The 14,897-nt window shown below is 54.2% G+C and overlaps 1 protein-coding gene across 1 annotated transcript; it reads right to left on the bottom strand.

Moving 5' to 3' along the window:
* Window positions 1-544: 544 nt before the first annotated feature.
* SPARC (secreted protein acidic and cysteine rich) lies at window positions 545-8,865 on the bottom strand. Its single transcript, XM_075056665.1, has 8 exons — window positions 8,675-8,865; window positions 2,614-2,683; window positions 2,346-2,396; window positions 2,142-2,226; window positions 1,594-1,715; window positions 1,223-1,343; window positions 903-1,036; window positions 545-733 (listed from the first exon to the last, which is right to left on the bottom strand). The coding sequence occupies exons 2-8, from the start codon at window positions 2,668-2,670 to the stop codon at window positions 581-583; spliced, it is 723 nt and encodes a 240-aa protein (XP_074912766.1). The 5' UTR covers window positions 2,671-2,683; window positions 8,675-8,865; the 3' UTR covers window positions 545-580.
* Window positions 8,866-14,897: the final 6,032 nt, after the last annotated feature.

The following is a 14,897-nucleotide window of genomic DNA, read 5'->3' on the forward strand; positions in this document are numbered from 1 at the left end:
TGACTGCTGTCCCAGTGCCCTCCCAGTATCCGCTTCTGAGTGTCATGAAGGTCAAGGACCGGTGTCTGGCTTTTGCAACCGGCTGTGCTAGTCACAAAATAGCCAGCAGCTGGGGGTCCTCGCCAGCTGCCCCCACCCCACGGGTCTGTGTGTGTGATCGTTCTTGCACCCATCTCCAGCTCGCAGCTAAGCCAGCAGCTGCTGTTTCAGCTGTTGAAGTTATCCCGGGGCCTTTGGACTAAGATATTTTAGGGAACTATCATACGACAGTAAATCTGAGAAGACAGAAACTCCACACCCAAGGGAGACGGGAGCAGCTGGGGCTGGGGGAGGCCCCTCTTTCTGCAGAAGAGCTGTTTGCAGAAGGCAAAACTGCCTCTACCCCAGCCTGGTTTGCCCCAGCCCCTGCCAGTTGTGTGTAGGGGTTGTCCCTCCACAGGGCTTGGCCTGTGCGTCTACCATCAGCCATCCACTTGTGTCACACCTCCAGCCTGCCTTGACACCTTCTGCCCCCAAATCACACTGGTCCTTGGGCAGGAAAGGGTCTTTGGCAGGGGCCCCCATCCTGCTCTGCTGACACTCACCCATCAATGGGGTGCTGGTCCAGCTGCCCGAATTGCCAGTGCACGGGGAAGATGTACATGTTGTAGTTCTTCTCAAAGTCACGGGCCAGCAGCTCCACGGTGTGGTCACCGGCCTCCAGGCGCTTCTCGTTCTCATGGATCTTCTTCACCTGTCACAGGAGAGACCGGGGAGACCTTGTCAGCAGGCGGATTGGGGTGCAAGGGGGGGCCCTGGGAGGGCTTTTACATGGGGTGCCCACAGGTCATTCTGGATGGGCTCCCCATGTGTGCTGGTCTGTTGGTGGGGTGAGCTCCCAGGCTCCCTTCCCAATCCCTCACCTTGAGCTTCTGCTTCTCGGTCAGCAGGTTGTTGTCCTCATCGCGCTCATACAGGGTGATGAGCACATTCTTGAGCCAGTCCCGCATGCGCAGGGGGAACTCAGTCAGCTCTGTGTCCAGGCAGGCGGGGATGACTGGAAGCCATACATGGTGGTCACTGCAGCATCTGGACGTGCAGCCCCAGATCCTGGACACGCAGCCCCAGTGCCCTCCCGCCTCAGCCCTGAGCCTGCCTGGACCTTTGGTCTCCCTCAGCCCATGGGCAAGGGGGCTTTGCTCAGGTTAAGGGTCCCCTTGTCTAAGGGAATGGCTCCACTTACATTTGCAAGGCCCAATGTAGTCCAGGTGCAGCTTGTGTCCCTTCTTGGTTCCCTCCAAGGTGCACTTGGTGGCAAAGAAATGGCAGGAGGAGTCGTAGGTCTTGTTGTCAGTGCCGCAGACCTGCACGGGACGGGGAGATGCTGCGTGAGAGGCAGCGAAGCCCAGCCTTGCTGGGGAGTCAGCAGGGAGAGCCTCCAAACGAGATGTTTAACTTGTTTCCCTGGGGTGGACAACGGCTCCTTGGTTACCACCGGCTGAGGCCAGATGGGGACCTGCCACCCTGACTCTGACTGTCTCCCCCACCATCTCTGGCGATGTCCCACGTGGGGTCCCTCCCCGCTCCGGTCCATCAAGCAACTTCTGCCCTCACCTTCTCGAAGACGCCGGCAGTGGCTGGGCAGCTGGAGGGGTCCTGGCACACGCACATGGGCGAGTTGTTGTCATCCACCTCGCACACCTTGCCGTGCTTGCAGTGGTGGTTCTGGCAGGGGTCTGGGAGAGGGCAGGGAGCAAAGTCACAGCCTGCCCCATCCTCACCTCCCACGAGCTGCCTGGGGCATCTCAGCACAGAGGGAAGACAGAGGCTTCACCAGGGAGAGCCCAGAGCATCTCTTCTTGCACTAGGAAGATGTGAGGGTTTCCAGAAGTCCACATTAGCTCTTGGGCTAATCCTGAACTCCTTTCTGTAGCCATGCAATGCAATGGCTTTTCTGAAGCAAAAAAGGGCTTACAGAGAATCCAGTGCTGGAAAGAGGCCATGCACCTCTTTTGCTCTTAAGTGTGCATCTAGGTTGGCATCATCCTTGTGCTACAGCCCTTCCCAAAGAAATCCCTCATTGTTCGGGGTGTCTAAATCTCCCCCACCCAGGGAAAGAAAGATGTGTCTGTCTGCTGGAGGGCAGGGGAAGAGCGACTTACTCTCTGCAACAATCTCCTCTACGTCCTCAGTGGGTTCCTCAAACTCTCCCACCTCCACCTGGACAGGGTTAGCCCCCACGGGCTCCTGCAAAAGAGGTCAGTGTTTCTGGTGGGGGTGCACAAAGAGCTCGGCCCCAGAGGTGCTCTTCCCAGAGCAGTAGGTGCTGCAAGGGATGGGTGACGAGGAGGAGCAGAGTCACCTACCTCCGTGGTGGGATCTTCAATGACCTCCGTCTCATCGGGCAGAGCCTCCTGCTGCGGGGAAAAGGACCATGAGCTGGGGTCCATGGGAAGGATGGTCCCAAGGAGGGGTGACCCGCTGGGACAAGCAGTAGGGCCACCCTCAGGTTTCCTCTCTCCCCACTGCCCCCCCATCCATCAGGGCTTTATTCATTATTAAAAAAAATCCCCATCAGATACACTGGATGGACAACCCTGAAAGCAGAGAGGCTCTGTTGTCTCCCGTACTTACCGGAGCTGCCAGGGCTTTGCCTGCCAGGCAGAGAAGGAAAAAAATCCAGACCCTCATCTTTCAGCAGACCCTGAATAAAAGAGAGGAAAAGGAGGGATGAGGAAGGAGGCGCTATGTGCTCCTCGGCTCCAGGCTGAGCTCACGGCTGGCAGGCAGACACTTAGAAAAGAGCGTTCTCTTCGTTTCCTGCCTTGTCTGTTCAATCTTACAGACCCACATGCTGGCTTTTCTAGCCAAAACCTTAAACCAAATCATGTTTCCAAGATAAATTCTTTTGATTTTGCAAAATGGGATGGTGGGGGGGTTAGGTTTCTGTTGCTTTCCTGGATAGCTTTAGAAAAAATGCAGTCAAAATGGCAGCTCTCCTTTCCTTCACAGCAGTTTTTTTGGACCAAGAGAAAATTTTTTCATGTTAAAAGCCCCTGATATGAGCCCCAGATATAAGCAATGAAACTCTCTACTGTTTTATTTGTCAATCAGAAGGAAAATGAAAGTGGAGGAAGGAAAGAGAGAACAGAGAGACAGGGAGACGGGGCACTTGAGAATTAAATCCTTTAGAAAACTCCTTCCCACATGGACACAGACATCTCTAGGGCTATCAGGGACCAATCCCCCATCCCAAGCAGCCCCAAACGTTGGGGTCTCTACTGTAGTTTTTCCTTTTCCTGCTCAGACCCGAGGGTCCCCAAACTGGGTCTGAGGGATCCAAGACACTTTGGGGTTGTGTCCTGCCAGGAGCTGAGCTCCGGGAGGATGAGCCCTTTGCACCCTCCTGGTTTGGGCTGTTGCAGGGACTCTGTAGGATGCATAAGCCAGGCAGCCCAGCTAACACCGGCCGCGATGCGAGCCAGAAGGAGAGCGCAGCTGGTGAAATCGCCCTGTCCTTGTCCCCCCCTGGTTCCTGTTTGGCAGGATTGAGCCCCTCTGTGTGAGGGCAGAGAGGAGCTCAGCTGGCCGCTTAATATGCTGGTGGCATCCCACTCCTGACAGCGGGGAATGCCTGCTCCCTTCCGCCTGCTGGGAGAGCGAAACACCCCCGGTTTGTCTCCTGCCAGCGAGGGGACTTGTCCCCCTGCCAAGGCTTCCGCTGCCTCCCTTCCGCTCGCCCTCCTCCACTCCACCTGCGTGACTGGGGCATTGCAGCCCGCTGGCTCCCTGGGGCTGGGTGGACGGATGGCTCTGCTGGGACAGAAAGCGTTGGACAAGGTGTCTTCTTCTCTCTTAGCGAGCATGGATGGATATCTCATTTGCCAGTGCATCCTTTCCCTTCCTCCCCATGCGCGGAATCTCTCTGGGTATAAATCCATGCCAATGCTGTGCTGCCAGGGCACCAGCCAGGCTGGGCTGTGCTTCCTAATTTAGCAAGGTTTGACCACGCAGGGGCTGAAATCCTCCTTCCAATCTCAGCACTTCACCCAGCCTTGGCGGGGTGTCCGTGCAAAATAGGTGTCAGGGCATGGAGGGCAGATTCCAAGGGACGTCGGAGGGCTGGGAGCACGGGGTAGTGGGGATGGCAGCTGTGGTGGGATGGAGGAACTGTGGGGACAGGGGCTGCGGGTGGGGGTAGATGAGCCCCTTTGCTCTGGCGAGGCTGCAGCTGAGCAGCTCCCTCCTCTCCTGCTCAGTACATGCCGTCCCTTCCCCTCATCTCTATTTGCTCTGGAGTCTGCTGAGAGCTCTCCCGGCATTTGCCAGGAGACATCACTGGTTCTTCACTTCTGGAGGGGTGGTTTGGGGGAGAGGTGGAAAAGTACTGTTGAATCTGGCCATGTCCTCCCTTGCTGCCATCCCCTGGCTTGTCAAGGCTCCTCCTGGGCTTCTCCCAAGGGGCTTGTTTGCTTTGGAAGATGCTCTGATGTTCAGTGATGCTTGTTGGGCAGAAACACAGCAGTGCCCAGCCTGGAGCAGAGGACAGTGGATGTATACGTGGAAGATGGCATTAAGGGAAATGCAACCCCAGACCAAGGCCATCTCAGATCATTTCCCCAACCCCCCCAAAACCCCTGAATTTCAAAGTCTGGGCATGCACTAAGCTGGGGTCAGGGAATTACATGCTTACTAGGAGCCAGCAGACAGTCAGAGCTGCCAGTGTTGTGTTTGGAGGAAGAAGGAGCACGAAAGAGTCTGAGCAAACAAGCTCTGCAGACCTGTCTCACCCTGGAGATGGGAAAACAAGTTTATTTGAAAAACAACATCCTCCTGGAAGCAGAGCCTGTGCACAGAGGACATTGCAGCATCTGTGAGCCCCTGGCTCTTTTGCAAAGGCATGGTCTTTCCTGAATGCCTGGTGGCCAAAAGTCCTAAAATAATGGCTCAGGAGCCCTGTGCACAGAGCTGCTCTGGCAAAAGACCCTGGTCCATGGTGCAAGTCTCCCTCCTTGTGGACCTACCATGGTCCTGCTGTCCAAGAGGATGCTCTTTGGAGCTGGCAGCTAGGCCATACCATGAGGTCAGCATCCATCCCGCAGCTGGAGGGGCTTGAGGGGATCCCTGCAAGGGATCCTGCACTGGGAATGCCTGGTGCAGCTCTGCAAGGGCCCCGCAGAGGGCAGAGGGACAGAGCAATGGGGTGCAGCAGGGGGTCATTTTGGACAGAGGAAAACAGGACTGGGAAAGAGATTTTAGCAAGCAGGGGCTTACACCCTTCTGTATCCTAATGGAATCAACAGAAGCCAGCATTTTGCGAGATGCTGGAAACCAGCACATGGTGGGCACAGAGAGGGATGCTGAATATAAAATAAGAGAAGCCTCCATGGTCACCACCCCTTTCTCAGGCCTGCTGATGATGGAGAAGACAGCCTGGCACCCATGGGCTGCAGGACCCATGGGCTGCACTGCCTTTCTAATGCTTGACCCCACTTGCACCCTAAGTGGGGACTCCATCTCCCAGTCACTGTGTAAATAGCCTTGTGGCTCCCATAAACACCTCACAACGGCTCACCTTTCTAACACGGCCCAGGCTATCCCTCAGTGCCAGCTGCTCATTGCATTTTGCAGACATGACCCTAACAAGAGCACCATGGGGTATAGAGAGGTCTGAGCTGACCCTCAGCACCTCCATAAATTCAAAGCAGGCTACTCGGGCAAATGCTTTACCACCCTCTCCCCAATCCTGTAGCACCATCATCAGTTTTTTCTGCTGGGGAAAATACCCCACAGTGATGCATAGAGGAGAGTCTGCGCCACTGGGTTCTCTTGGTCCTTCTTGTCTCCTCCTGCCCAGCCTGGGAGCCTTTGTGGGCTGGGGGAGGACAAGGACCAGGTGGGTGCAGGCTCTAGAGGAGGCTCTGTGGGTGGTGGACCGTGGCCCATGTGGCGTTGGCCCTGGCCAGGGTTGCATAAGCCCTTCGGGATGCCACGTTAGCGTGGGGAGGAGTCTGGCCACTTTGACAACTCCTCCCTGAGGCCACTGGGATAACCCCGGCTGCCTCCACCGCGAGGGGCCCCGCTGCCACCTCCCATCGCCAGCAGCGGAGAGCAGGAGTGGGTAATCGTTGGGCAAAAAATATCTCATGTCTCGGCTCCCCACCTGCACCCCAGCCCGGCCACGCGGGAGGCAGCCAGCCCGAGCGGCAGGGTCTCCCGCACCCATCCTCCATTTGCTCCTCGCTCTTCTAAGGCTTTGCAGACTCTGACATGCCCCAGCACCTCAGACTGAATATAAAGGCAGGACCGACCCAGAAACAGCTTCTGCCTACAAACCCCACCGTGGGCCATAATTTTCAAGGTGCAGATGGGTGACCAAGTGTGGCCACCAGGCTGCCTGGCCCTGACCTCCCTGTGCAAGCAAGACCCTCCGAGCTTTACCCAGGCTCCCAAGCCAAAATTCAGTTTGTTTGCGTGAGTCCCCATAAAGCTCCCTGCCTAACAGGTCCTTGCGTGTCCGGGCCGTACTGCTGAGGGTGCCGGCTCACCCAGAGGTGCTGCAGCTCCACTGGGTCCCAGGGGAGCAGGGCAGGAGCAGAGAACTGGGCAGAAGCCAGCCTGGCTCCTGCCACCAGAGCAGTCCCCTCACATGCAGCGTGCAGGCTCAGAAAGCCAAGCTAGGTTTAGATGGAAGTGAAATTCCCTTTAACTCATGCACACGCTTACACACTCCAAGTAAAACACAGGGGGAAAAAAAAATCTATCCACCACATCTGTCCATGCAGAGTCACTAAAGACAGGTCTATGCCACAATGCTGTATTAACCCATTTCCCTTGCAGGGAGTTGAGCAGTTCTGCACTTATAAATGCTCCACATCTTACAGGGCTTACTGATGTAAGGGCAAGAGCCCATATGCCACTATAGTTGTGGGCCGGCTTGAAGCTGTCATAGTTTGTCTAGGTTGCAGATTGCATCCATAATGGGAAACAATTAAATTAGTACCAAGAAAAGTGCGTGGATGAGACCTGGGCTGCAAGCAGCGGTTCACCGATGGGCCCTTTGCAGACCTCAGTCAGAAGGACAGGCGATACAGCATTTTGCTGTCCCGTCTGAGCTTTTTCTTTTGTTTGGGCTGGACGCAGGCCAGTGCCAAAAGCAGCCCAGATACTTCTGTGCCAGGTGCAAGTGGTCCCTCTGGCTCCTGGGGGATACAGCGAGCTGATCTTGCACAGCTTCATAAAGGAGGGAGAGAAGAAACTGTCCGCTAAATATTCTGCAAAAATGCAAACCATCTTCAAAGCATTCCCTGGACTGGCCCTGCCACAGCCGCTCCAGCGATAACAGCCCCGACATCCCTCCGACCAGAGGACCCAGAAAGGGTTTCCATGGGAGCCGACATTCCTCTGGGGCTGAGTCATGGAAGAGCAGAGGACTGTGGAAGGAGTGGCTTGCAAAAAAGTCTGAAAAGTTTATTTCTCCTCTTCCCCCTCCCAACACCGCCCGCATCCCTGCTCCTGCCTATGTGGCAGACAATAGCTTGGCTTTAACTGCTGCGCAGAACCCAACAGCCTTTTATTTCCACTTAAAACTCGCCTGATCGACCCTAACAAACGGCTGCGATTTACTTTTGTCCTTTTGGAGGGTTGCTGCGTTTTTGGGCTGTTTCAAGTTGGTGGTAACTGAGGGCTCGGAGTACCGGCGACCTTCCCGGTGTCCCTGATTTCACTCCAACCTGAAACTGTTGCCTTTCGGTTTGGGTGGGAATTCAGCCCCATCCTGTTAAGTTTCCTTTTCTTGGCTGGATGCAGCAGAGTGGAGCTTTCTTAGAGGAGGGACACAAAGAGCAGAGTTAGACTGCCACGCACGTCACCGTCACGGGAAGGACAGCGGCTGCCTTTAAAGGAAACGAGCCCTCGGCTCTTCTGCGTGGACCTGAAATTGTGCCTGACTGAGCCCAAGTTCTTAAAACTCTAAAAAAAAAAACCCCAAAAGAGCTTTATTCCTCCTCTCCTGCAACCTCCGTCTCTCTTAACAGTTGATCAGCTGGATCAGCAAACCAGGGCAACAGGACTTGAAACGGTTGGAACAAAAAGCTGAGTGTCTTTTTTTTTTTTTTTTTTTTAGGAGAAATAAGAGCGGCTGTACTGAAAAAATAAAAATGCTGAGATGAAGTCGACAGCTCTTTTGTTCTTCCTCTAGATATTCTGGTGAGTAAAACATCACCTGCCAACGCACCTCGGGCTGGGTGTAATCGGGACTGGTTTGTAACTAGATCTGATTTGCTCTGCAGATTGGTTTGATGTGCCCAGACTTTGGTCTCACTCATCTCGCTAAGGAAATACCCCACAACAGAAAACCCAGAGGGGAAAAAGGGAGGAGGGAGAAAAATTAGGCCAGGTTAAACTTTTAGGGTCAGATGCCACCAAAGTGTTAAAGCCAGTAATCTGGCAGCGAAATACAGTAACAGACTCAGTTTAGGAGCGGAGATGCTGCAAAGAGGAGAAAGAGAAGTCAGGAGGGGTCTCTAAATGCATCCCTCGGGGTGGGGAGCGTCCACCTTCCCACCCTGAGCGATGCAGTGCCCAGCACCGGTTGCACGCCACGGACCAGGGACCCCCCCGAGTGGGGCTAACGGGACCCCCACGCCGGGAGAAACAGCACAGCAAAGGCAAACGCGAAGGTCTCAGGCCATACCTCGCAGTCCCGGCAGCAGGGCTGAGGAAACTTCAGGAGCTTGGACAGGCTGGAGGAATCTGCAGGTTTTAGAAGGAGGCAGGAGGAAGCCAAAGGGTGGGCTGGGTTTCCCGCTGCCTCTCCTCCTCCTCCTCCTCGCTATCTTTCCAAATCGGTCTCTTCCTCTCCCTCGCTCCCCAGTGGGCAGTCCCACCCGCCCGAAAGACAGGCTGAGGCACAGCCTGGGTCCAAAGGATAGACCAGAGAAATCAAGCAGGGCTGGAGATCGAGGGGGTCTCTCGCAGGGACGGATCAGCCCCCAGCGCAACCTTCCCAGCAGAGTCATTGTCGCAGCGGTTGCCTGCACTGCTGCAACGAGTTTGTCAGTTCTCTGGCTCTCCTGGACTGACAGCACGGCGGGGGGGAGGGAGGAATACCATCTCTCCGCTTGGTTCGTGCAACTCCTAGCGCCTTGGTCTACTGCAATTAAAATGTTAAATGCTGTCATTTCACAATGGGGTAGTTCAGTCCCTGAGCTGGTGTTTCTCGTCCTCAGGGAGATGCAGAGGAAGGCAAGAGAGTCCTTACTCCTCCATCCTCTCTCCTAACAGTGCTGCCATCTGGGACTGCCTTGCGGGGAGGGCGAGGAAAGAATGATCCAGAGAATGTGGAGAGTTATGACATGTCTAAAATATGCTCCAAGTAGGCAGAGAAATGCTGGGCTGGTAGATATGACCCTCAGCAAATTGGTCTCTCTGCCGTGGTTATCGTCCAGCAGATCTGGACTGATTGAGCAAAACTTGCCGTTGAAATTGCCGATCAGTTGAATCTGATGGTCTCTTCAGACATCACTAAATATTTTGACCTTACAGATCATAACTCAGCTGAGGCAGCTGCCCAGCCAGAAGCAGCCAGACAGCAAAGCTGTTTGGAGTTCACTTTCCCCATCTGTTCCTCTCTATGCTCAGGGTGAAAACCCAGCTCCTCTCTCCTTGCATCTCACCATGACTGAGAGGATTTAAGGTTCATCTGCTCCCCTGGCGGAACCAGACAGCACGCCTTTGTGCACCAGCATGGTCACGGCACTGCATTGCGAAGTAAAACCAGCAGCCAAAAAGAGAGGCTTGTCAAATTGCTGGAATTTAGGCATCCCTGAAGTGTCTCCATGACATGCAGGGTTGTCCTGAGCACTGCAGATAGTCCAGCTCTTTGAAGCTTGTGATCCAGCTGTGGTACCGACCCTCACCCCATCCAGGGTGATGCAAAGTTGCTCTCCAGAGGCTGCTGGAAAGATGGTGTTTCTTGTAGCCAGCAGGACTGAGAACAAGTCATTTGGGCACCAGCAGTCTCATTGCAGATGCTGAGTGAAGGACACCCAAGACCATAAGAAAAAGCAACATCGTGTTTTGTCTTGGCTGCCTGGGGTTTGGGTTCATTCCTCATGATTACATGCTATCTTTGAGAGGAGCTGAGACACCAATCGGGTGCTTAACTCATCCCACTCATGTCGCTGAGGATTTAGATATCAACATAGGAACTGGTCTGCCATGACCTGCCGGGCTGTGCCGGCTCCTTGCTCTGTAGGATGCCTGTTACTTTGTGATTTGTGATTCTTTATCAGTTTGCTCCTTATCCGGCCTTGCGGCACTTCTGCTGCATGTGAAAGAAACAGATGTAAGACTAAACATCCATATGGCCAACAAGAAACAAAAAATAAAGCAGAAAGCAAAAGGGGAGGGGAAAGATAAGGGAGGGGGCTGTGAGAAACCATCATCACTTCCCAGTGAGACGGTTGATCTCTGTGATCAGGCAGCTTGGGAGGCCAGTAGGAAAGAAGAAGAGAAGAAAGTCTTATTCACCCATTTCTTTACTTGGCTACACACTTTTGTGACCATGTCTAAGACCCCATGGGTCCTTCTAACACAGCCAGCTGCCTGTGGCATCTGGAGCACCTTCTCCTCCCACCACAAGTGTCCATAGCTCCCACATGCAGCTCAGTGCCTCGCGTAGGTCCAGTTTGGCTCCAGAGGTCACTCATCCCCTAAGCCAAAGTTTCATTTGCTTGATTCGCACCCCAATGAATTGAATGCTCTCGTTGAATGCTCTCTGCGCTGGATTAGTCACGGCTCACATTGAAATCGTACAGCTGCTGGTACTTCTCCTAAGGAAAAAAAAAAAAGACATCTGGAAAAAATTTTAGGGAGAAAAAAAAAACCAGAAAAGAAACCACGTCTTTTCTAACTGACAACGTGGCAATTGCTTAGTGCTCTTCACTGTAGCCTGAAGCTAAGCCCTCTTCTAAGGGCTTAGACAAATGACAGTGCCAGAAAGATAATTATAACAGGGATTTCTTTATATACGTGGCGGCTTAAACCCTGGTTTTGAGAGAAAGCAAAAAGCAACCTGCTGCAGTGATGCAGTCACATCTGGAAATGGCCCCTGAGCTCACGGCGGCGAGCCCGGGTCGGTGGGAGTGAGGGGTCCTCGCCGTCCTCTGTGCACATGGTGGGGACAGCCAGGTCCTGCATCTGGTGAGGGGCACGCTGCCAGGCTGGGGTGTGCGTGGTCAGCACTGGGATGGAGGGGGATCGCTCCGAGAGGGAAACAAGAGCCTGGAGCAACTGGCTGACTCTTCAATCTCAGCAGATTGAAGAAGCGCCAGAAATGACTGAGAGCTTGCAAAGGAAGTGCTGAAAAGTCCTCTCCACACTTATAAGGCTTAGTGGGGTCATCAAAGTGGAGATTTTGGTGTCACGCTGCCAGGAGGAAAACTGGACCTCACACATGCTTAGAAGGTCATCTTATGCCATCTGCGGCACTGGATGGGCAGGAGATGGCCCAAGGGGTCTCATCAGCCCCGGGAGCCCTCGTGGTGCTGCCGGCCTCGCAGGCCACCTCGGGCTCGTCGACCACGAGCCAGCAGGGTGGTTTGGGCACAGTGATGCACCCCAGGGCTCCTGGCACTCGCTCCCAGCTCAAGTGACGGCACAAACTCCGATGGAAACAGCAAACAGCACAAGACCCCTCAAGGCTTGAACTCAGTTTACAGCAAAGCCAATAGGTTTGCAGGGCTGAGGTTTGAACTCCAGCTAATCCCAGTTCAAAATCCAAATTTCTTCATCCCATTTCAAGCCAGGTCAAGCAGATCTGGGCTGGCGCAGTTGAGAAAACCCCAGTGCTCTCTAAGAGGGGAACAATTCTGTGCAAGAGGAGAGAAACGCAAGTGAGCAGCTTGGTGGAAGCAATACAAGTATGGTTTAAAAATCCTGCTGTCTCCTATTGAGAAATCTGTCAGTCTAAGGAGCCTTTCCTTCTTTCTGCTCTGGGAGGGATTCTCTAATGAGTTTTTCTGGAGAGGATGTTTCTGCATTAATTGCTGGTGGATGCTGCTGCAAAACAATGAACCCAAAGTGCATATAAATAAACAGGATGCCCTGGAACCACTGCGGGAATGTCACTTACTAAGTCTTCATGGCTGGGTGTGTGGCTGGAGGCTGAGCTCCTCACCGGCACAGGGCAGCGTGGGGAAAGGCAACGGCCGCTGGGGTGGGAGCCCAGCAGCCAGCTCAGGAAAAGGCAAGTGAGACAAGTAAGTGCAGAGCAGACAGGAATCTGCTTATCCCAGGAATGTCCCAGCTTCCCTGCTATCTGGGAGTGTGTCAGCAGGTCCTGCAGGAGGGTTTCTGGTTTTTTTCCATTTCAGAAGCTGATCAGAGGCAGAAAGGGTGTTCTCTCTAGATTCACACTAAGCAGATGCATGGCCACTGGAAGCACCATCCGCACACGGCAGGATGAACCCAAATTGTCCTGGGAACTTGCCTGAGAGTGGCTTTGTCCTACATGGGGCAAGGATTTCTTCCCAGTGGGATGGGACTCTCCTCCCCAGGCTCAGCAGTAGGACTGATGCCTGGTTCAGATGGAGCAGACTAACATGCAGCCAAGGTCTCTTCCAATGCCTGGACTGGGAAAGCCTGAGCCTCAGTGCTCTGCAGATGGACTGGGGGTGAGCTGGCTCAATGGGGCAATGAGGCAAATGGGGTGCTGGCTCTGTCAGAAGCAGGCGGAGAAGGAGCAGTGGATGTCATTGCAGATTTTCAGCTGTAAACCAGAGTCCTCCGGGGCAGCGGGTGGAAATCCAGCTGTGCATGGCTCTGCGGTGAGTCACGACCTGGGAGCAGGCTGCAGAGCCAGGAGGCAGGGCATGCTTGCTGTGGGATGGCTTGCTTTTTCCATGGTGTGTGTGGGCTCTCACAGCTGTCCCCTGGGGTCTCTGAAGGAAGGCAGTTCCCATGCCCCATGGGAGGGATCTTTCCCCCACCTCTTTCAAACTACCCCTGCAATGATCATCTCACTCGCTTGGACACGTGTGGGGCTGCAGGCTTGGGAGAAGCTTATCTGTCCTCCCTGAAACCAAACTGAATCCAAAGAAGCAGGGGGAAAAAAAAAAAATCCATCACCTTCCACAGCTGTGGTGCAAATAGGGAGCTCTGTGTGCCACAGTTACCCCTACACTGCCCTGGATGCCTCTCGCAGGCATCAGGTCTGCACGTCGCAGCTGTACCTGCCCCCAGTTACTCCCAGAGTGGGTGGTAGATATAAGCCCTCTGGCCGTAGCCCCCCACTGCATCCCTGCGGCAGAGTCCTCGCAGCACTGCCTGGAGCCGTCACACCATGCCCCAGCGGATGGGACAGGTCTTCAGCTGCTTTGAAGCTCCCATGAGTGGTCTGGGCACATCCAGCCTGGCTGAGCTTGGTCCCAATCCAATACCTCCGATATCCAAAGGACCTCGTTGCTCTTCCTAAAAGGACTTGTCCCCTGCTGCAGGGGGTTGTTCTCTAGTAATCCTAAACACGGGGATGTTGTGTGCCTGAAATACAGTCTGGTGTCTTAGCCTGACTTTGCTTTTGCTCGAGACCTTGTGCTGGAGATGTGCCTATGACTTGCAGAAGATGCAATAAAGCTTCCAAGGGAGAAGTGCAGCAAACACTGCTAAATCCAGGCAGTCCCACGTTGCTCCTGGTGTTTACCTAAGATGCACTTTTGAGTCTTCTTGGGCCTGACAGATGCGGCTTGGCAGCTTTTGAAGGCTATGAATAGAGCTGCTTAAGGAAATAAACAGGAATCCACCTTCAAGCCCCTGGGACATGCAGAGGGAAGTTCCTGGGCTGCAGTGGCAGCTCTTTTGCATGGATAAACACAGTCTTAAAGTCTCTCCTAAAAGGCAGCCTTGATGGGAATACCCAGGTGAAGCTGTGCCAGCTCCAGGACAACCAGATGCCATCTGGAAAGCAGGGGCAATAACCATGGTTGAGGAAAAGACCCGAAAGGCAAATGCCAGGGTTCACAAGGCTTTCCGGGGCCAGCTGCCTCTGCTTTTTTGGCTCATGAGCATGAGGTCCTCTTAGAAAAGCTTGATTCTCAGATGAATTGGCTACATGCCCCACAATCGCTGATAACCACACCGCTTTCAATTTCATGTAATCAGCTCCACAACCTTACATCTTGGAGTGAAAGCAGTGGTTTTCCTGGGCCAAGTCTTTGCTGGGAACCCCCTGGTGATTTGCTGGGAGCCCATTTAGCCGGCTCCCCTGCCAGGGATGTGATGCAGCGGGCAGACTGGTGAGTGTCCAGTGGGGCTGAGCGGGAAGGGCCAGAGCTGCTGTGGATTGGGAACACGGCTGAGGCAAAGCAGGCAGCAGGGCTTGGTGTTGTCCACAGCATAATTTGCTGGCTGCAGGAGCATGGTAGCTGAGAACATGGGCTTTAAATGATGGCGGCCTTCGCTCCAGGCTTGTGCATTGCTGGAAGTGAAGAGGAGCAGGGAAAGGCGGTCTTGGGGAGGGCAAGGCACACTGGTGACCAGGATGCTGGGCTGCTTGTTAAATTAAAGTCTGGAAAATTTAGCAGTTCCCTGTGGAGGCTGAAGAACAGGACTTTATTGTCCTCCTATTAACCATCATCGCTGGCAAAACCCTATCAAAATATCCCCCCTCCTTCCAGCCCTGCCCCACAGCAATTCAGTCTGTGTATGGCTCGGTGCTCCCAGCACCGTCCCCATCCCCTGCCAACTGTACAGCCCCGGCTGTCCTGCTGTTGTATAAGCCGGGAAATGCAGCTTCACACCATGCAGAGGGATCCCAAGAGGCCACGGCCTTTCCAGCACCGCTCACGGATGAGCTATTACAGCATCCCTGGATGGGAATCAGACTGTGCTGGAGCTGCGGCTGCATCCCAGCATAGCTG

The sequence above is a fragment of the Buteo buteo genome, chromosome 24 (genome assembly GCF_964188355.1).
Source record: "Buteo buteo chromosome 24, bButBut1.hap1.1, whole genome shotgun sequence".
In the NCBI taxonomy this organism is placed as follows: Eukaryota; Metazoa; Chordata; class Aves; order Accipitriformes; family Accipitridae; genus Buteo; species Buteo buteo.